General features: G+C 47.3%; 1 protein-coding gene and 1 long non-coding RNA gene across 5 annotated transcripts in view; one reads left to right on the top strand and one right to left on the bottom strand.

The window, feature by feature from the left end:
• Positions 1-8926: 8926 nt before the first annotated feature.
• The window catches only part of LOC309381099 (uncharacterized protein), a 49002-nt gene continuing 35484 nt past the window's right edge, over positions 8927-22444 (bottom strand). For 2 of the 4 annotated variants that reach the window (XM_081931563.1, XM_081931562.1), the window contains exons 5-6: positions 11311-11437; positions 8927-11231 (exon numbers count right to left, since the gene is read on the bottom strand). In XM_081931563.1, coding sequence (XP_081787689.1) covers positions 9016-11231; positions 11311-11437 — 2343 coding nt within the window. In that variant the 3' untranslated portion in view covers positions 8927-9015. Of the gene's footprint in view, positions 11232-11310; positions 11438-13059; positions 13140-13391; positions 13477-13673; positions 14180-19963; positions 20055-22444 lie in introns of those variants that run through there. The other 2 variants (XM_081931564.1, XM_081931570.1) reach the window with 2 other exon arrangements.
• LOC309353400 lies at positions 15940-22365 on the top strand. The gene is made up of 3 exons (XR_014161804.1): positions 15940-16415; positions 18310-18392; positions 20204-22365. It is a non-coding gene; the product is annotated as an uncharacterized lncRNA (long non-coding RNA).

The raw sequence follows: 22444 nt of genomic DNA, 5'->3' as shown, positions 1-22444 counted from the left end.
GACAGAGGGGAATTTGCAGTTTCCTGCCCCCAGAGGGAAGACCTGATTATTGTCCTTTGTTCCAGTCCATGCTGAATCCACTCCCATATGCAAGTTCTTTGCGATCTTTATGGTCTTCTGTCTAGGACCATCAGGGTTGGCATAGCAACTGGGCAGGGCTCCTGTGGATGTGCTGGTATGCTCAAGGATTATGGCTGCCCTGTATCAAACCTTCCCCATTTTGTAGTCCTTCCTTCATGGAGTAAAATAAAAGTGGAACAGTGCAAATCCGATGTATGGTTGATTTTCTATGAATTTATAACAGAAGCACAGCGTATGTAGTGTGTGAGTGTGAGTGTGTGTGAAGTTTGTACAAAGTGAATGACTGGGGGGGGTGTTTTCCTGCGACACTCAGGATGACATGGGGTTATTGCAATGTCCTCTATGTGGAACTGTCCTTGAAGAAAACTGGCCCAAAATGCGGTGGCCAGATTATTGGCTGCGTCCCCTTTCTTTATAAATGGCATTTCTATCCCATATTTTCTCTAAGGAGCTCAAGATGGCCTCCATGGGTCTACCCTGTCAGGCTTGCTGTCTCTCCCACACCCACACACACGGCAAGACACTGGCCATTAATTACTTCATATTTATTAGTCCATCACAAGCCCCAGTTGGAGCTCAGCAATTTCAGTCCTCGCTGGAAGATGGAGTTGCCCTGACTGGACCCCTCCTCTTCCTTCCCCAACAAGGAAGCCCCCACCATTTCTTTCTCTCTTTCCTGGCCAACCTGTGAGTTTGGGGCGATTCCACCCCCCTTACTTCCTCCAAGTCTGTATCACTATCAGAACTGGCAAGTTGCCTTCTGTCCCTGTTATGGCAAAAATCTGTTATGGCAAAATATCAATTTATTTCCAATTGTCAATGTCAAAAGGGACTAAAATCTATAAAATTCATAGAAAATCAACGTGCCAGTTTGCTCTGATCAGCCTTTCCTCCAGGCAATGTCAGGTGCCAGACTATGCATATTTGAGACCATTGTTTTCTCATCCCCAGGAAGTGTTTATCTGTGCATATCTCCAGCTCTGCATATTCCCCCCTCCCTCCTCCATATGTTAATCTGTGTAACCCAACCTCCCTTTAATATATTCATGATGTAATCTGTGTAACCAAACCTCTCTTTAATGTATTCATGACGTGTTTTGCACTGTATTCTGGGACATGGAGGGAAGTTTCAAAAACTCATGTCACCCCTTTCTCACTGTTCAATCTCGTCTTGAACCTGTTGGCCAATAAACTTGGATCTTCTGCAGTTTGCTCCTGTCTCCGGCTGAGCTCATTTTCCTCCGCAGGGACCCACGGACTGAGTCCGATGAGCTGGGTGGCAGAGCAGCCTCGCACCCAGATTTTTGCCGTAACAATAACCATACAATAATAATCACTGACTTCCCCTCTTCCATAGTTCTGTTTAAATATCCATTACAACTGCATGTTCTGATTGCTCCTTATATTTTATCCCCCCCCCCTTCACTATACAGTGGTACCGCGGTTTGCGAACTTAGAATCATAGAATCCTAGAGTTGGAAGAGACCCCAAGGGCCATCGAGTCCAACCCCCTGCCAAGCAGGAAACACCATCAGAGCACTCCTGACATATGGTTGTCAAGCCTCTGCTTAAAGACCTCCAAAGAAGGAGACTCCTGACTAGGCGTTTGGCTGTGCGATGCTCAATGTGATCTGTTAACTCTGCTCCGTCATGTTTGCCTTTTTCTGCCTTTGCTTAAACCTAATCACGAAGCAAGAGGAGTCTGGCCTCTAATAATGAAGCTTACGTTGTAGATATTTCCATAAACCTATTGTGCGATTTTTGTGATGTACCAATGAAAGGGCCCCAAGGCCTTTACGGGGAAGAGAGGGGAGACTAGCCAGATCTCAGAAGGGGCCGCCGAGGCAGCGCCTGCGCAGGATAATGAAAAAATGTCTTTTATTTTTGGTGCATATCTTATTTCTGAATGTTTCCGTCTGGCCACAACCTCTATTAACAAAAGTGACTGCTGCATAAACCTAAATGCGGTTTATTTGCTTGCCATTCTTTCCTCCACCAAGCGCTGAGCATCCATTGTTACAAAGGGAGGTAATAGCAGCCCTCCTGCAAAACCACCCGCCCCCTGGCTTGGCAGAGAGCAAGGAGGGGGCGCAGGACCCTGGGGGGCACGCATGATCTGAACACGGCCCCCCTGCACCCTCGCCTGCAGCCCAAAGGGAGGAGAGAGAGAGGAGACTCACCCGATTGCAGCAGGAGCCACCCAGGCAGCGAAGCTTGCAAAGGAGACACACAAAACACCCACCGCCCCCCCTTGCAGGAAGTGACGAGGGGGGAGGGGCTTTGGTTCTGGAACACTTGCCCCCCCATTCTGTCCTCTCCTCTCTAGGAATTCGGCTCAGTTCCTTTTAACCCTTGGCAAGCCGAGCGCCCCAAGCTCATCCCCACCCCCAGCACTCTCTGCGTTTTCTTCCTCCAGAGCCGGAGCGCAGGAGGAGCCCCGCGCATTGCTGCCCCCCCCCAGGTGCTGTATTTTGGGGGATCTGAGAGCTGGTCTCTCCCTTGGCCTGAAAGAGCAGGATAAGCTTGCAGGGGGAGCGTGCCCCCCCCGGGCTGCATCTCCTTTCATCCCCATCCTTGCCTCCTGCTTGGCTGTAGCCAAAACCAGACAAGGAACCAGATCCCACGTGCAGCTGAGTCCTGTTCACGGATCGCCCTTCCCCGCAAGGCTGCGCGAGTTGAAGGATGGGGGGGTTGAAGGGGGTGGGTGGATGTAGGGGGGTCCCACCCCTTCAAGGTAGCGTCCCTGTCCCACCCCCTTCCTTCCTTCCAGTCTTCTGGGGGCCTGATCCTGGACGCCCAGGAAGACACCTCTGCCACTGTAATCCACTGCTCTACAGATGCCTCAGAGGGTTGAGACCCTGGGGAGATGTCCTCAAGGTCTGAAGTACCAGGTCCTAGGTAAAGGTAAAGGGACCCCTGACCGTCAGGTCCAGTCGTGGCCGACTACGGGGTTGCGGCACTCATCTTGCTTTATTGGCCAAGGGAGCCAGCGTACAGCTTCCGGGTCATGTGACCAGCAACTAAGCCGCTTCCGGCAAACCAGAGCAGTGCACGAAAACGCCGTTTATCTTCCCGCCAGAGTGGTACCTATTTATCTACTTGCACTTTGACGTGCTTTCGAACTGCTAGGTTGACAGGAGCAGGGACTGAGCAACTGGAGCTCACCCCATTGTGGAGATTCGAACAACTGATCTTCTGATCAGCAAGTCCTAGGCTCTGTGGTTTAACCCCAGTGCCACCCATGTTCCTCAGGTCCTGGATAGCGGTTCCCAAACATTTTAGGGCCGCTGCCCCCCCCAACACCCCAGTGCCTCCTACCAGATAAAAGCATTATTCGGAATAGCCATTTGCACAACCCACGAAGAAAGATAAAAACAATAAAATTCTAAACAGCAAGAGTTGTATTTATTCAAAATCCAAATAAATATACGTAGTTTAATTAACTCATGACAAAACCAATGAACCTGATCAAGTGGTATCAGCTTTTCAAAGTCTGGGAGTTTACACTGTCACCCCTTTGCCTCTTAGTGCCCCCCAGGAACAAAACCCTTCAGGGGGGTGTCACCCATTTTGGGGACGACTGACCTAGAGGAGGCACAGGTTTTAAGTGTCGAGGTGGAGCATTCAAGGGGCGGAGCCTAAGGTTAGCGAATAGTGAGCCACATCCATTGGTAATTCCAGGCCACCGCTGAGACAACTTGTATGTCGTTTTCTAAAAAAAGGGGGGGATTATATGTATATCCTAACCCATAAATACGATATTATTATCATAATACTAATGTAAACATCTTTAGTCTACTACATTTTGTATTAAAAAGGTAAAGGTAAAGGGACCCCTGACCATTAGGTCCAGTCGTGGCCGATACTGGGGTTGCAGCACTCATCTTGCTTTATTGGCCAAGGGAGCCGGCGTACAGCATCTGGGTCATGTGGCCAGCATGACTAAGCCACTTCTGGTGAACCAGAGCAGCGCACGGAAACGTGGCTCTGTGGTTTAACCCACAGCTCCACCCACGTCCCTTTATTGATAGTAGGTAGGTGTAAAAAGTATTCCCTGGCTTTCTAGTTTCTATCACTTGGTCCAGAGTCAATACACCTGTTTCCATTAAATTTTTCCATAGTACCATCTTTTTAGCAATTTTTAATATAGGGTTTAGCCACAGGGCAAGTTTGGCATGCGAGTATAGATCAACTTAATTTTTATTAGACAATATGTTCCATATCTTTCTAACTGACTTAGTTGTTTCTAGAGTCACCTGGGATTTCAAATATTTTGATCCTAATACAGTGGTACCTCTGGATACGAACAGGATCCGTTCCGGAGCCCCGTTCGCATCCAGAAGCGAACGCAACCTGCGTCTGCACATGTGCAGGTCGCGATTTGCCACTTCCGCGCATGAACGTGACGTCATTTTGACCGTCTGCACATGCGCAAATGGCAAAACCCAAAAGCGATCAACCTGAAGCACATTTAACACGAGGTATGAGAGTATTCTCCAGCCCACCCAAGGGGCTGTATGTGCATATTCTAAGGTCACCCACGTTGGAAAATTAAGACCAACAATGAGTTTCCAGTATTTAATACATGACTGTAGATATGTATAAAGTAGGTAAATATAAAGTAGATAAATGTAAAGGCATTTCCTAAACAGGGAGTTTATTATCATTTGAAAACATGAGATATAGAAACTGCAAGTCCTCTCAACATATAAATTAATCTGGGAATTATATTCATTTTGAGAACATTCCGCCTTCTCCAAAGGGTAAGGCTCAATGACTTCTGTATATCAATATATGAAGAAATCTCTTTTATTATTTTATTTATATTAAGTGTGACTTATTTTTTTATCTCTTGGTATTAAGCTGCCTAGATATTGTAGATATTTGGAATAAATCTGGAATTGATATTCCTTGAAGGAATGTGCAATCAGATTTTGGCCTACTGGCATCAATTCCGATTGGACCAATTAACAGAATAATATAATAGAATAACCTGATATTTCACCAAAAGCATCTATCATTTGAAATAAACAATAAAACTAGTTTATATTCAAATGTATTGTGAACTACTCTGTGAATCTCGGTGTTGTCTCATGGTGAAAGCCAAGAGTTCTAAGCAGATATTAAAAAGCGATGGCGAGATAGGACATCCTTGTTTGGTTCCTCAGGCCTGAGGAAAGGTGGCAGAGAGATTACCATTCTCTTTGACTCTTGACATAGGTGCTTCATACATTACTTTAATCCCTTTTAAGATAACCAAAGGAAATTCAAATTTAAGTAAAGCTACTTCCATGTACTGTTTACAGATTTTGTCAAAAGCCTTTTCAGCATCTAATGATATGATTACAAACTGGTCTTTATCTTTATTTTGATCTACCAAATCCACCACTAATCTAATATTATCTGCAGTTTGTCTCGCTTTTATAAAGCCGGTCTGGTCACCCTTGACTGGCTATTACCTGATGAATTTGCTAGAGTCCTTCCCAAAGGGTCCAAAGCTCTTGGAAAAAATCCTCCATAAACTTAGTTGCTTGAGCCCAAGTAGGAGAATTGGTAACCCCATTACTATCCTTGAGAGTTGAGATTCCAAAATAGTGAGGCTTTTACTTGAGTTGTTTTCACACAAGACAACATGTATGTTCTCCCTCTGCTGCTGGCTTTCTAGCTGTGGCCTTGAAGCACACTCTTCCGATCCTCTCCCTGGTGCTGATCCTGCCTTCCCTTCCTGACAGCTGGGGACCTGAGCACTAAGGAAGTTCTCCGGCTGGTGCGGTGGTCAGTTTCCCTTGGATAGAACACCCATGTACCACTCAAAGGCTTTTCATTCTTCCTCTCTTCTCCTCTTCAGCAGTGCAATGCAGCAGCAGCAGCAAAAAAAGCTGATGCTGTTCTAGGCTGCAACAACCGAAGTGTAGTGTCTGGATTGAGGGAAGAAATAGTCATGCTGTATTCCAAGTTGGTTAGACTCCACCTGAGTTCTGTGTCGTTTTGGGCACCACAATTTAAGAAGGATATTGACAAGCTAGAACATGCACAGAGGAGGGTGACCAAGATGATCGAGGGTCACATGGAAGATGGAGCAAGCTTGTTTTCTGCTGCTCCAGAGGGTAGGATCCAAATGGCCATCAGGAAGAAAATTCTGATGGTGACCTCTCCTTCCTTGCAGGTTCATCACCAGAGGTTGAATGACTATCTGTCAGGCATGCTTCAGTAGACACTCCAGCATTGCCATGGCCCTGGTAGTCCCTTCCAACTCTACAATTCTCTGTTTCTATGCCTCTCCTGATAGGCATCCTTTGATGGGAAGTGAGTTGGGCTCTCTGGCCAAAGCTCCGTCCACATTCTGAGCACCGTTAGGCTTTGTCCCCTGTGGGAATTCTTCCATGGGCTGTGAGACTTGTCTTCCGGGCAAAGCTCTTCCCACATTCCAAGCCCTTTTATGGTGTCTCCTTCCTGTGAGTTCTTTCATGTGAAGTGAGACTTCTCTTCCAACTGAAGCTCTTATATGGCTTCTCCGCTGTATGAATTCTTTTTTTTTTTAATAATTTTTTTTAGATTTTTATTTTTTAACAATGTCTATAATCATTACATTACATTCAGATTCCCTGTGGACTTCCCTCAACTTCCATCACTGGTTTATTACATCTTATATTACATTCTGCTGTTTATATTTACTTCTATATTGTCATGTTAAGTGTCCTATTTTTTGTAAATAAAATTGCAAATGTTTATTTAAATTCTGCCAGTGACTTTTTGTTGTTGTTTCTGCAGATATGATGTAAAAGGTTCCCATTCTTTTTCAAAGTCACTATTGTCTTTTCCCCGACAGTTTATCTGTTAGCTTTGCCAACTCTGCATAGTTCATCAGCTTCTCTGGCCATTGTTCTGTAGCCTTAGGAGGCTCTGCCCTCGGGTGGGGAAAAATATTGCACCCTGGAAAGGGAAAATGGGAGTCAACAGACACTCAAGGAATAGTTTCGAAGAAAAAGCTTTATTTCAACCATCCACGAACTGGTAGAAGGAGCAAGTGTGATAGTTCACAAACAAGCACGAGTTCACAGCCATTTGCACAGAGTATATATTTCCCTTCCACTTCCCGTCCCTTCTCCTCCTTCTGAAAAGTTTCTGCCCCATGTGTCTCCTTAGCATGAACAGAAAGTTCCTGTCTCGGGACTATTTTGGACTCTTGGCACCCTTCCGAGTAAAGGGGAATGAGAGCGGTTCAGCATGTCCAAAGATGTCGCAACTGAATGAGATAAAAGTCAGTTCTCAGGCTTGAGTATTCTTGGCAATGACAGAGCCTATTCATTAGCTTTTTGAAGCCTTCTCGTACCGATAAAAGAATAACATTTTCCCTATGCATCTTGTGAGAAAAGCAGAGAAGAGCAGAGAAAAGCTGTTTGGGATTTTTTTAGAAGACAAAAGGAATTTTGGACAGTTTTGAGGCCTGGGGTGATTATTGGGGGGGGGTAACTTCGGGCCTAGGTGGGGTCAGCTGTCCTCACCTCCTTCAGTTCCTTTGATGATATTTCCCCAGTCTTCCAGTTCTGGAAGACTGGTACGCTGTATGAATTATTTGCTGGGAAGTGAGATGGGCGCTTCGAATGAAGCTCTTTCCACATTCTGAGCACTGGTATCATTTGTCCCCTGTGTGAATTCTTTGATGGACAGAGAGCTGGGCGCTCTGACTGAACCTTTTTTTACATTCAAAGCACTCATACGGTTTCTCCCCTGTATGAATTCTTTGATGGGGAGTGAGACTTTCCTTCCAAGCGAAGCTCTTTCCACAATCCATGTCCTTTGCTGTGAGTTTTGGATTTTGTTTTAGAAAACAAAAGGAATTTTGGACAGTTTTGAGGCCTGGGGTGATTATTGAGGGGGGGGGTGACTTCAGGCCTAGGTGGGGTCAGCTGTCCTCCCCTCCTTCAGTTCCTTTGATGATATTTCCCCAGTCTTCCAGTTCTGGAAGACTGGTTCGCTGTATAAATTATTTGCTGGGAAGTGAGATGGGCGCTTCGAATGAAGCTCTTTCCACATTCTGAGTGTCCCAGTGTCCAAGTATCCCAGTGTCCAAGTGTTCCAGGATCCCAGGGTCATGGAGAAACAGCAGTAAAACAACTCCCACAACCCCCCTGCGATGTTTCCTGAACAAATTGTAAAGACGCCACGAAAGTAGATGATTGAGGATTTTAAACCTGATAAAAATAGACTCCAAACACTTATGTGAAGTTGCCTGACCGTCCCCCATGGCTTAGGAAAAGTAGAACTGTGACTACCCAAGCCAAACTGTGCTCAGTATGGCAGCAAGTACAAGTTAAAAAAAAACCCCACCAGTCTTGTCAGTCCCAGGAGAAAAGGAGGAAGGAGTAATTTGGCCCCCTCCAACCTACGCACCAATTGCACCCGTTGCTGCACAAGGGTTGCCAAATCTGGGAGTAGGCGAGAGTGAGGGCACTGGTCCTTTCCCCTGCCCAGATGGACACAGGTCCTTCCCCCCCTTGCACAGGCTAAGGATCCCCAACTCCCAAGAAAAGAGGATGAGGAGAAAGGGGAGGGAACTGGAAGGGAAATATATACTCTGTGCAAATGGCTGTGAACTCGTGCTTGTTTATGAACTATCACACTTGCTCCTTCTACCAGTTTGTGGATGGTAGAAATAAAGCTTTTTCTCCGAAACTATTCCTTGAGTGTCTGTTGACTCCCATTATACCTTTCCCAGGCACAATATTTTTCCCCACCCGGGGCAAAGCCTCATAAGGCTACAGGGTCACCTGTACTCACCTCCTTCAGTTCCTTTGATGATATTTTTCCAGTCTTCCGTTCTAGCCCTAACCCTAACCCAGTTCTGGAAGACTGGTCCGCTGTATGAATTATTTGCTGGGAAGTGAGATGGGAGCTTCGAATGAAGCTCTTTCCACATTCTGAGCACTGGTATCATTTGTCCCGTGTGTGAATTCTTTGATGGACGGAGAGCTGGGCGCTCTGACTGAACCTTTTTTTACATTCCAAGCACTGATATGGTTTCTCCCCTGTATGAATTCTTTCATGGGCTGTTAGATTGACCTTCCAAGCGAAGCTCTTTCCACATTCCATGCACTGATATAGTTTGTCCTTGCTGTGAGTTCTTTGATGCGAACTGAGATGGGAGTACCGACTGAAGCTCTTTCCACATTCCAAGCACTGAAATGGCTTCTCACCTGTATGAATTCTTTGATGGAAACTGAGATTTAACTTCTGGGTGAAGCTCTTTCCACATTCCAAACACTGGAATGGCTTCTCCCCTGTATGGATTCTTTGATGGGACACGAGACCAATTCTCTGACTGAATCTCTTCCCACATTCCAAGCACTCGAAGGGCTTCTCCCCTGTATGGATTCTTTGATGCCGCATGAGAGATGCTTTATGAGTGAAGCTCTTCCCACATTCCAAGCACTCAAAGGGCTTCTCCCCTGTATGGATTCTTTGATGGGACACGAGACCAATTCTCTGACTGAATCTCTTCCCACATTCCAAGCACTCAAAGGGCTTCTCCCCTGTATGGGTTCTTTGATGCCGCATGAAATCTGCTTTATGAGTGAAGCTCTTCCCACATTCCAAGCACTCAAACAGCTTCTCCCCTGTATGGATTCTTTGATGGTACATGAGACCTGCTCTTTGAATGAAGCTCTTCCCACATTTCAAGCACTCAAAGGGCTTCTCCCCTGTATGAGTTCTTTGATGTGAAGCCAGACAATCCTTCCGGCTAAAGCTCTTCCCACATTCCATGCACTGATATGCTTTCTTCTCGCTGTGACTTCTTTCATGTGAAGTGAGACTGCTCTTCTGACTGAAGCTTTTTCCACATTGCAAGCACTTATAAGGTTTTTCCCCTGTATGAATTCTTTGGTGGGAAGTCAAACTTTCCTTCCGAATGAAGCTCTTTCCACATTCCAAGCACTGAAATGCCTTTTCCGCTGTATGAGTTGTTTGATGGGATGTGAGACTTCTTTTCTGGATGAAGCTCTTTCCACATTCCAAACACTGATATGGTTTCTCCCCTGTATGAATTCTTTGATGGCCTGTGAGACTTCTTTTCTGGATGAAGCTCTTTCCACATTCCAAACACTGATATGGTTTCTCCCCTGTATGAATTCTTTGATGGGTTGTGAGATGGGCACTCTGACTGAACCTCTTTCCACATTCCAAGCACTGATATAATTTCTCCCCTGTATGAATTCTTTGATGGGAAGTCAGACTGTCCTCCCGGGTGAAGCTCCTTCCACATTCCAAACACTGATATGGTTTCTCTCCAGTATGAATTCTTTGATGAAGAGTGAAATGATGCTTCTGACTGAAGCTCTTTCCACATTCCATGCACTTATAGGGATTCTCCTTGCTGTGAGTTCTTAGATGGCCTGTGAGACTTACCTTCCGGATAAAGCTCTTTCCACATTCCAAGCACTGATAGGGTTTCTCCCCTGTATGAATTCTTTCATGGGCTGTTAGACTGACCTTACAGGTGAAGCTCTTTCCACAATCCAAGCACTTATAGGGTTTCTCCACGCTGTGAGTTCTTTTATGGGAACGGAGATAGGATTTCCGAATGAAGCTCTTTCCACATTCCAAGCACTGATATGGTTTCTCCCCTGTATGAATTCTTTGATGAAGATTGAGATTATCCTTCCGACTGAAGCTCTTTCCACATTCCATGCACTGATACGATTTGTCCTTGCCGTGAGTTCTTTGATGAGAATTGAGATTGTAGTACCAACTGAAGTTCTTTCCACATTCCAAGCACTGATATGGTTTCTCTCCTGTATGAATTCTTTCATGGGCTGTTAGATTGACCTTCCAAGCGAAGCTCTTTCCACATTCCAAGCACTTATAGGGTTTCTCCACGCTGTGAATTCTTTGATGGGAACGGAGATAGGATTTCTGAATGAAGCTCTTTCCACATTCCAAGCACTGATATGGTTTCTCCCCTGTATGAATTCTTTGATGAAGAGTGAGATGATCCTTCCGACTGAAGCTCTTTCCACATTCCAAGCACTTATAGGGTTTCTCCCCTGTATGAATTCTTCTGAAGCTTTCTATACGCTCCAAATATTGATACCGCTTCTCCATTGTGTAGATTTGGTCTCCCTCATTCTTCCTTTCTGATTCATCACCATCTGCAACAAAAAAGAAATGGATCACAGCCTCAGGGACTGAATTTCAAAAGAGATATTGTAATCCAAAAGGCAGCCTTACCAAGAGACTCCATGATCCCACGATTCTCCTCCATTACTTCCTTATACAGAGCTCTTTGGTCAGGATCCAGCAACTCCCATTCCTCATCTGTGAAATGAACACCTACATCTTCAAAGCACACCAGACCCTAAAATAAAAAGGGAAAGGTCCCCTTCTTAGACAACATACAGATTATCTACTACACATTGCTCTGTTGTTTTCTGCCTGTTCATTGCTGTTTTGTTTTAATGTAATTGTTTTGCTGTACATTTTTATTATGGATGCATATTTTAATGTTTTAACAAAACTGTATTTTTGTGTGTATTTTAATGACTGGTATTAAGCTTTTGGGGGAATGGATGGAATGCCACATGGTGATCTTCGAATACTGTATCTCTCTATAACGTGCACATTTTTTCTCCTGCAAAGTAAGGGGAAATGTCTGTGTGTGTTATTGAGCGAATGTGTGGTCCCTGGAGCCGACTGACTCAAGCGCAGAGGCAAAAATCAGATCGCGCAGAGGAGGGAAGGCTGCAGAAGTGAGGCTGCTGCTTTCCTGCTACAGCCTGCACTAAAAAAATCACGCATCCACTGTTGCCTGGGGCAACAGAATCCGTCAGTGGGCGTTTCCTGAACTTCTTCCAACATAAGAGCTCCTTGACAGAAAGTCTCCGCCTGGATTCCCTGCGCGACAGCTTTCTGCGCAGAGTGGGCGTCCCCAGGGGAGGTCCTGAGCTCTCTCCACTGGTCTCGCTGGAAGCGTCCCTGCGCCTTCCTTCCAACTCCTCCTCCTTCCCTTCTTCCTCAGCGGAAGATCTCCCTCTTTCCCTGCTGGTTCCCTCCCCAGCGTCCGAGAGCCGCTCCACCACCCTGCGTTCCGATGGCAGTTCCCTGACAAAAAACATCACGCACCCACTGTTGCCTGGGGCTGCAATGGTGCAAAAACGTGGTTACAATGCGCAGATCCACATGGATTCTCAGGATTTTTGCATTGGGCTACCCCAAACTCACCGTCAAATCACATGTCCGTGGCCACAGCATGAAGTACAAAAATGATACATCCACTATTTCTTTCAGATTTTTTTTCTTGTTTTCCTCCTCTAAAAACTATGTGCGTGTTATGGTTAGATGTGTGTTATAGAGCGAAAAATACGGTCATTCTCTCTGCTCATCGATTCCAGTTTCCCAGATGGAAGGATCCTCTCTTTGCTCTCCCCATCTACTGTTCTGGAGGTGGGGGGAACCTTCACAATGCATTAAAGTCAACTTCAGGGGGTACTGCGGGTCACGGGGAGGGGAAGGAGGGGAAAGGTGAATTCTGGCCACTGTTTTTATGATTTGTCAACTATTTAGAAGCCTATTTTAGCATTAAATGTTAAATCTGTAAATAAAACTGCAACTACTGATAAATTATACAGTGGTGCCTCGTATTACATACGCTTCAGGTTAAAGACTCCGCTAACCCAGAAATAGTGCTTCAGGATAAGAACAGAAATCGTGCTCCGGTGGCGTGGCGGCAGCAGGAGGCCCCATTAGCTAAAGTGGTGCTTCAGGTTAAGAACAGTTTCAGGTTAAGAACGGACCTCCAGAACGAATTAAGTACGTAACCAGAGGTACCACTGTATTAGCAGCATTCAGGAGGCTAGTCAACGTGAGGTGATTGTTCACCATTCTCAGAACATAAGGCTCCTGCAATGGCCTTTACAGCCAAGAGACGGAGGAGAGAGATTCATTAGGGACTCTTTCGCCACAATCCTTCATTCTCCCTACCTGATCTGGTTCCATGGCTGCTGCATCTCTGCCTTCATGCAAAGATGGATAAGCATCTCTTGCCAGCATCATTCTGTCACCTGTGAGAGACAAAGGTAAGTGGCAGACCATTTTCACATGCTTCTCTTAGAGGTAAAGCAGTGCATCTCTAACTACAGGTGGGCCTGTAAAAAAGTCACACCTACTGAGTGAATTTTGACATTTGTATCTTAGCTAGGTAAAAATACATGTCCCCACTTTGGGCTCTTGGCCCCTAGTGTCCTCCCCACAGATTAGTGCCAAAATCTACAGAATGTGTGACCAAATGGGAAAAAACCCTCCTTCCTCCTTACCCAGTGGTCTCTCTTTGGTCTCCAATGGAGTCATCTCTGCCTCAGAGGAATCCAGGCCCGTGTCTGCAAAGATAATCTTTCCCTGAAAGGGCAAAATGGATTGGAAGCAGAGAATGGAGAGAAACATTAGAAAAGGACTGGGAGAGGCAAAAGCTTTAGGGGTACCCGATATCATTCCTTGGAGGCTTTCCAAATAAGGTTGGGGGATTAAGAGAGAATTTCGGGATACTCTCTCTCATGTTCAGAGCCCCTTGGGAATATCTAGAGGAAAGTCTCTCTCACCTGCTGCTCTGCCTCCTTCCTCTCCTCTGCCTGACTCAGGAGGAATCCTTCGGCCAGGGCCACCGCCTGGGAACTGGTCTCCGCTCCACATTCCCTCACCCAGCTCTCCATCTCTGGCGGAAGGACAGCCAGGAACTGCTCCAAGATCACAAGATCCAGCATCTCAGCTTTCGTGTGCCTTTCTGGCTTCAGCCACCGACGGTCAAGGTGGTGGAGTCGCCTGCAAACCTCTCGAGGTCCTTTGGCTTCCTGGTAGCAGAACTGCCTGGAATTTTGTCTCTGCAATTCTGAGCTGAAGGTGTTTTCCTCACCCTGGATCTTCAGCAGAGAGTTATCCCAGATTCCACCGCTGTTCCCAGTTTGGGTGGCATGGCCTCTTCCTGCTTCAGGGCCAGCGGACTCTGACTCATCCATCTGGGCTCTGTGGAATCCCCCAAGAGATCGGAAGAAAGCTCTTGATCCTACTGCCAAGTTCTGTCTTTCCTAAGTAGAGGCCTTTGCAAACCCTACAAAGCAAATACATTGTTCTGTTATGAAATTGATACACAGCCAGGAAAAGAAAAAGATTCCCGGAATCTTATTAGGAACCAGGGCTGGACTGCAACACAGCCCAGACTCTGAACTTTCTTTTTCAAAAAAGGAAAAGGAGAAGCCGGCGTCCTGCCCTACTAGACGTTACTATGCAAAATGTGCCGAAAACATTGGGAAGGTCTGTCAAATGAATCAGCCTAGTTGCTTCTGCCTTTCAGTGTTTTCAGTCAATGAAAGAAGACAGAACTGTGATTGACAAGTGAGTCATTTGTACAAGTGTAATTTTGACACTAGGCTAGAGCCTCTGCAGCTGCTGCAACATTCCAACAGTTTGACCTCACCCCCAAAGGCACACTCTCCCATTGTCTCCTGAGGCAGATGGATGCCAACCAACCAACCAACCAACCAACCAACCCTGGGATCCTCAAGAGCTGCTCTCCCTCCCTCCCACAGTTCAGTGACCATTTCCTTCCTGCTTCTGTCTCATTTTCTAGCCACTTGGAATGTGCAAAGTTCTCAAGACAAACTGCTGTGGTGGAGTCCCCTTTTCTCAGGTCTGAGGGCCAAAGGGTAGCACTATAAACAAGTGAGAAGGGCTCACATTCCTGCTATGATTGTAAATAAATTCTCTGTTTGGAAGTGCCCCTTTCCAGCTCCGGCCAGCTTGCCCACCACTGTCCCCTTGTAGCAGAGATGACATGGCCAGGGTACTCTCTGCTGTGGATCAGATAGGAGCATCGTAATGCCCTCCGAGTGGAACCATCTTGAGGATGGTTCAGAATCTGCTCCAGATTGTTGACTGGGCTCCCTTTCTTTATGAAGGGCATTTCTTTCCCCCCTTTTTCTCCAAGGAGCATCCATGGGTCTACCCCATCTCATTGAATCCCTCCTATTACAAGCCCTGAGAACACATTTAATTCCTGTTTTAAAACAGCTGCATTGGTGGTCCCTTCATTTCCAGGTCCAATTCAAAGTGCTCACAGGAGTATAATATAATAATAGAAATTTATTATTTACACCCCACCCATCCCTCCGGGTTTCCCCAGCCCCTGTGGGAGGCTCCCAACCAAATATTAAAAACACAATACAGCATTAAACATTAAAAACTGGGGTTCACTTTGCCCCCCCCAATATGTCAAGAACCACCTTCTTAGCTAGAGACCCTCTTGGCTGTGAAATGTGGCAGGGGAGGCCCTCTTGGTAGTTTCACCCCCTTGAGAGTCTTGGGTGGGGGTGGCCCAAGAGAGGGCATCCTGGGGGCAGACCCCCCCTTGGGGGATTCCCTCCCCACACAGGCACCTCCCCCTCTTTCCCAAGGCCTCTGACAACGGAGGACCCAGCCTATTCCTCTGATTATTATTTGTTTTGACGTTTAAAAATATTTTTAAATGGTTGCAATCTGCTGTGGAACAGTGGTAATAGTAGTGAAAATACCAACAAACAATAATAAAAATAATAATGACATAAAGCCCCAAGCCTGGGAAAAAAGCCTCAAGTTACACACAGACCTTCCAGAAACGGGGTGGGGGGTGGGGGGTGTTTGGAATCTGCAGTTTTGAGCATTTGCCTCAATCTCAGCCACTGAACTCTAATAATGAACCATATGTTGCAGATATTCCTGTAAACTAATTGTGAAATACAAATGACAAGAGAAGACTCAGTCAGTTTATCTGTATCCTTTCTTCTTCCTAGCTTTCTCCCTTTGCTTCAACCCATGAGGTTTTTCCCCTCAGAGCGAGAGATTATTATTATTATTATTAGGAGAGGCTCTTTTCTGAGGGAGAACTGGCTCTGATCTGAGGGGAGAATCTCTCTAGCCAGAAGAAGGAGTCTCACAGCACCTTAGAGAGGAAGATGACCCAGTGGAGGGTCTGAGGAGAATATGGAGGCAGGAATTAATCTGGAGGGCTGAGTCTGAGGAGGCAGGAGAGGGAGGAGCTGTGGGAAGACGGACTAAACCAGGGTCTCCTTCCAGTCAGGAGGGGAGAGATCTCCCAGGAAAAGGAGACCCCCTGTAGTGATGTTAGGAAATGGCCTGTGAGGGAAAGTGGAGCCAGAGTGGAGTGTGGGGTGCAGTGCCTCCGAGGTTCCACCAGGGGGCGAGAGCCTCTCTCTCTCTCTCTCTGATTGGCTGCCAGCCCTTTTGGAGGGAAAATCCGAGGAGCCCTTTCGGAGGGAGAGAGTTGGGCAGGGCCTGATCTGAGAGGGGAGGTGGGGATTTTATTATTATTTTATAACAATAGTAATTATTATTATTCAGAGAGGCTCTGTCTGAGGGAAGAATCTCTCTAGCCAGAAGGAGGAGTCTCACAGCTTAGATAGGAAGAGGACCCAGTGGAGGGTCTGGGGAGAGTATGGAGGCAGGATTTACCATATTTTTTGCTCTATAAGACTCACTTTTCCCCTCCTTAAAAGTAAGGGGAAATGTGTGTGCGTCTTATGGAGCGAATGCAGGCTGTGCAGCTATCCCAGAAGCCAGATGCTGCTTTCACTGCGCAGCGATCCCTCTTGCTGTTCTGGCTTCTGAGATTCAGAATAATTTTTTTCTTGTTTTCCTCCTCCAAAAACAAGGTGTGACTTGTGGTCTGGTGTGTCTTATAGAGCGAAAAATACGGTAATCTGGAGGGCTGAGTCTGAGGCAGGAGAGGGAGAAGCTGTGGGAAGACGGACTAAACCAGGTTCTCCTTCCAGTCAGGAGGGGAGAGATCTCCCAGGAAAAGGAGACCCCCAAACCAAGAACAAGGGCTGAGAGGATCCCCTGGGTCTGTGGGAAATCCCTCAGGAGTGGGATGACTAAGAGAGAGGCGGACAAACGAAAAATGCCCCTCGCTCAGGAACCAAAGTATTAGGCTGAGAAGGAAGCTGTGCTGTATTAAAAGTGTTTAAGCGTAACCCTGGTCATAACGAAGTAAATGAACAGAAACCGAGTTAATTCTTTTACCTCCTATGGTAGAAACCTGAACTTCCAACTAAAGTGCAACAAGAGAGCTTTTAGCAACTGAAGTTTAAGAAAAGCTGTGCATGTACTACAGTGACATCCTTATATTTAGTTTAAGTAATAAGCCAACTTTTATTTGGAAGAATGCATCTCCTGACCCCAAATTTGTTTCATGGACCTCTTCATTTGTAAATAAAACTGTTCTTCTTCGTTCAGCTCTTTCCTAAGACTCTAAATGACTAAGTTTCCTCTCACACAAGATCCTCACAAGGGAGCCTGTGGGAAATAGCAGAAATTCGTGTTGAAGGAAGATGAGGACAGGTGACCCCACCTAGGCCCGAAGTCCGTCCCCCAACCAGGCCTCAAACTGTCCAGCATTCCTTTTGTGTTCTAAAAATCCAAAACAGCTCTTCTCTGCTTTCTCACAAGGTGCTGTGGCAAGGGCAAACCGTTACTTTTTATCAGTACAAGAATGCTTCAAAAAGCTAATGAATAGACTCTGTCAGAGCAGGCCTGAGACTGACTTTTATTTCACTCTAGTTGCAACATCTTTGGACATGCTGAACTCCTCTCATTCCCCCTTTCCTGGGAAGGGTGCCAAGAGGCCACAATAGTCCCAAGACAGCTTTCTGTACATGCTCAGGAACCTCAACATGGGGCAGGACTCTGGAAGAAGGAGGAGAAAGGGGGAGGGAACCGGAAGGGGTATATATGCTTGTGCACATGATTGTGAACTCGTGCATGCTTTTTGTGACTTATCACACTTGCTCCTTCTACCAGTTCATGGATGGTAGAAATAAAAAGCCTTTTCTCCAAAACTATTCCTTGAGTGTCTGTTGACCCCCACTTCCCTTTCCCAGGCGCAATATTTTTCCCACCCGAGGACAAAGCCTCATAAGGCTACAGTGTAATTTGCATACCATGATGTGGGTGCTGTATATTTAATGGGGGGCAGTTAGCGGGGTGAATCCACTCCTTTATTAGGTGATGGTCACTGGTGGGATCCAAGAGCCCAAAGCAGGGTGCATCAATTTTCACATAACTAAAATATGAAATGGCGGCCAATGTCCAAATGCCCTCGGCACGGGAGGCTGTTTCTGTGGCCCATCTCTCGCTCGCCATGCACAGCTCCACCTCTGACTTCTCATTCACCTTTCTGTCTCACAGATGGCGGAGGGATTCTGGCAAGACCGCCTCATCCATCTTTTCTTGGTGGCAGAGGAGAAGTCGCGGCTGTGGAACCAGATGAGGTGGGGAGAAGGAGCATGGGGGGGGAGAAGAGGCCGGGGGGTGTAACAAGGTGGGCCTGCTATATTTAATGGGGGCCAGTTAGCGGGGTGAATCCGTTACACATGGGGGGGGGAGGTAAAGCCTAATACTCAACTGTCCCTCAGACCTTGTGGGGGGCAGGACTATATTTTGAGGGGGGGGAATGAACGAATTCCTATGCCCCACAAATAACCCAGAGATGCATTTTCAATAAAAGGACACATCCTGGATTCACCCCGCCTCCTCCCCCAAGCAGGAAGAGACCCCCCACTCCTGCAGGGAGGCCCTGACCCCTCCCTGGCCCAGCCAGCCCCCTCTCCCTGCTCTTTCTCACCCTCCAAGAGGGGCTCAGACTGATCCCAGCACTTAGTCCGCATCCTCCAGCCTGACTGACTGAGACTCAACAGGACTAGACTGGGCTCTGGACACCCAGGAGACTCCTCGGCTATTGCAGCAAACTCAAGTCTGGGCGGATGAAAGCCATTCTTTCCCCACAAAGCGGGGAGCAGCCTAATAATAATAATAATAATAATAATAATAATAATAATCTATTTGTACCCCGCCTATCTGGCTGGGTTTCCCCAGCCACTCTGGGCGGCTTCCAAAAAAATATTAAAATACTGCAATACATCAAACATTAAAAGCTTCCCTAAACAGGGCTGCCTTCAGATGTCTTCTAAAAGTCTGGTAGTTGTTGTTCTCTTTGACATCTGGTGGGAGGGCGTTCCTCAGGGCGGGCGCCACCACCGAGAAGGCCCTCTGCCTGGTTCCCTGTAACTTGCCTTCTTGCAGTGAGGGAACCACCAGAAGGCCCTCGGTGCTGGACCTCAGCGTAGAATGATGGGGGTGGAGACGCTCCTTCAGGTATACAGGACCGAGGCCGTTTAGGGCTTTAAAGGTCAGCACCAACACTTGGAATTGTGCTCAGAAACGTATTGGGGGCTAATGCAGATCTCTCAGAACCGGTGTTATGTGGTCTCAGCGGCTGCTCCCAGTCACCAGCCTAGCTGCCACATTCTGGATTAGTTGTAGTTTCTGGGTCACCTTCAAAGGTAGCCCCACGTAGAGCGCATTGCAGTAGTCCAAGCGGGAGATAACCAGAGCATGTACCACTCTGGCGAGACAGTCTGCAGTCAGGGAGGGTCTCAGCCTGCATACCAGATGGAGCTGGCAGACAGCCACCCTGGACACGGAATTGACCTGTGCCTCCATGGACAGCTGCGAGTCCAAAATGACTCCCAGGCTGCACACCTGGTCCTTCAGGGACAGAGTTACCCCATTCAGGACCAGGGAATCCTCCACACCTACCCGCCTCCTGTCCCCCGGAAACAGTACTTCTGCCTTGTCAGGATTCAACCTCAATCTGTTAGCCGCCAGTTTGCTGTAAAGGAAGAACAGGGTTGCAGACCTCCTGCAAAACCGCCCGCCCACCCCCCGGCTTGGCAGAGAGCAAGGAGGGGGCGCAGGACCCTGGGGGGCACGCATGATCTGAACACGGCCCCCCTGCACCCTCGCCTGCAGCCCAAAGGGAGGAGAGAGAGAGGAGACTCACCCGATTGCAGCAGGAGCCACCCAGGCAGCGAAGCTTGCAAAGGAGACACACAAAACACCCACCGCCCGCCCCCCTTGCAGGAAGTGACGAGGGGGGAGGGGCTTTGGTTCTGGAACACTTGCCCCCCCCATTCTGTCCTCTCCTCTCTAGGAATTCGGCTCAGTTCCTTTTAACCCTTGGCAAGCCGAGCGCCCCAAGCTCATCCCCACCCCCAGCACTCTCTGCGTTTTCTTCCTCCAGAGCCGGAGCGCAGGAGGAGCCCCGCGCATTGCTGCCCCCCCCCCAGGTGCTGTATTTTGGGGGATCTGAGCTGGTCTCTCCCTTGGCCAGAAAAAGCTTGCGGGGGAAGCGTGCCCCCCCGGGCTGCATCTCCTTTCATCCCCATCCTTGACTTGTTTGGCTGCAGCCAAAACCAAACACGAATGAACCAGATCCCACGTGCAGCTGAGTCCCGTTCACGGATCGCCTTTCCCCGCAAGCCTGCGGGCGTGGCGAGTTGAAGGATGGGGGGTTGAAGGGGGGTGGATGTAGGGGGGGGTCCCAGCCATTCAAGGCAGCGTCCCTGTCCCACCCCCTTCCTTCCTTCCAGTCTTCTGGGGGCCTGATCCTGGACGCCCAGGAAGACACCTCTGCCACTGTAATCCACTGGTCTACAGATGCCTCAGAGGGTTAGACACCATTTTCATTGTCCCGTTAACTTGCATATAGTAGGTATCTAGTTCACAAAAATATTCTCTGCTGAAAATTTTAGTTTCTTCTGATCGGCCATAATTATACAAACCAGCACTTTCTCCCAAAACCTGTTAGGTATATAAAAAGGTAAAGGACCCCTGGACAGTTAGGTCCAGTCAAAGACAACTATGGGGTGCGGCGCTCATCTCGCTTCAGGCTGAGGGAGCTGGCTTTTGTCTGCATACAGCTTTTCCGGGTCATGTGGCCAGAATGACTGAACCGCTTCTGGAGCAATGGAACACCATGACGGAAGCCAGAGTGCACGGAAACGCCCTTTACCTTCCCGCCGCAGTGGTACCTCTTTATCTACATGCACCAGTATGCTTTCAAACAGCTAGGTTGGCAGAAGCTGGGACAGAGCAATAGGAGCTCACCGCTGTCAAGTGGATTTGAACCACCAGCCTTCTGAATGGCAAGCCCAAGAGACTATAAACCAATGTTTCAGGGAGACATTGTCCTCACTACATCTCCAGCATAATGCAACCTTATAATGCAAATCCATTTTATACAGACCTCTATGTGGAGTCCAATAGATTCTAAAATACGTTCCCACCGTCCAGATAATATTGACATTTCTCATTCTTTATTCCAATCATTCCTTAAGGATATCAAACTTATTTATTGTTAGTAAAAGGTAAAGGGACCCCTGACCATTACGTCCAGTCGTGGCCAATTCTGGGGTTGCGGTGCTCATCTCACTTTATTGGCCGAGGGAGCCAGCGTACAGCTTCCGGGTCATGTGGCCAGCATGACTAAGCCGCTTCTGGCAAACCAGAGCAGCACACGGAAAGGCCGTTTACTTTCCCGCTGCAGCGGTACCTATTTATCTACTTCCACTTTGACATGCTCTTGAACAGCTAGTTGGGCAGGAGCAGGGACCGAGCAATGGGAGCTCACCCCATCACGGGGATTCGAACCGCCTTCTGATCGGCAAGTCCTAGGCTCTGTGGTTTAACCCACAGCGCCACCCGCGTCCCTTTATTGTTAGTAGGTAGGTGTAAAAAGTAATTCCTGGCTTTCTAGTTTCAAGTGAATTGCTCAATGGTTCCAGTATCTCACATGTCTCAGAAACTGAGAAAGCTCCTGGCCCAAAGAGACCAGTTAGGAGATGTTGTAACTGAAGATATTGCCTCCGGGCCCCAACTGGTAGATTATATTTTTGTCTTTGAGCAGCATAACTATAACATTCCTCATCTATCACTTGCTCCACAGTCAATACACCTGTTTCCACTCAATTTTTCCATAGTACCATCTTTTTAGCAATTTTTACTATGGGGTTTCCCCACAGGGTGAGTTTGGCATGCGAGTATAGATCAACTTTATTTTTATTAGACACAATATGTTCCATAACTTTCCAACTGACTTTGTTGTTTCTAGAGTCACCTGGGATTTCAAATATTTTGATCCTAGTATTCTCCAGCCCACCCAAGGGGCTGTATGTGCATATTCTAAGGTCACCCACGTCGGAAAATTAAGACCAACAATGAGTTTCCAGTATTTAATACATGACCGTGTTGTTGTTGTTGTTTAGTTGTGTCTGACTCTTCGTCACCCCATGGACCAGAGCACACCAGGCACTTCTGTCTTCCACTGCCTCCCGCAGTTTGGTCAAAATACATGACAGTAGATAAGTATAAAGGCATTTGCTAGAGTCATTCCCAAAGTGTCCAAACCTCAGTGTCGTCTCATGGTGAAAGTCAAGCGTTCTAAGCAGATACTGAAAAGCGATGGCGAGATAGGACATCCTTG

The sequence above is a fragment of the Podarcis melisellensis genome (assembly GCF_964234715.1).
Source record: "Podarcis melisellensis genome assembly, chromosome: 12".
Classification (NCBI taxonomy): Eukaryota; Metazoa; Chordata; class Lepidosauria; order Squamata; family Lacertidae; genus Podarcis; species Podarcis melisellensis.
This window is presented reverse-complemented; position numbering and strand designations above follow the sequence as displayed.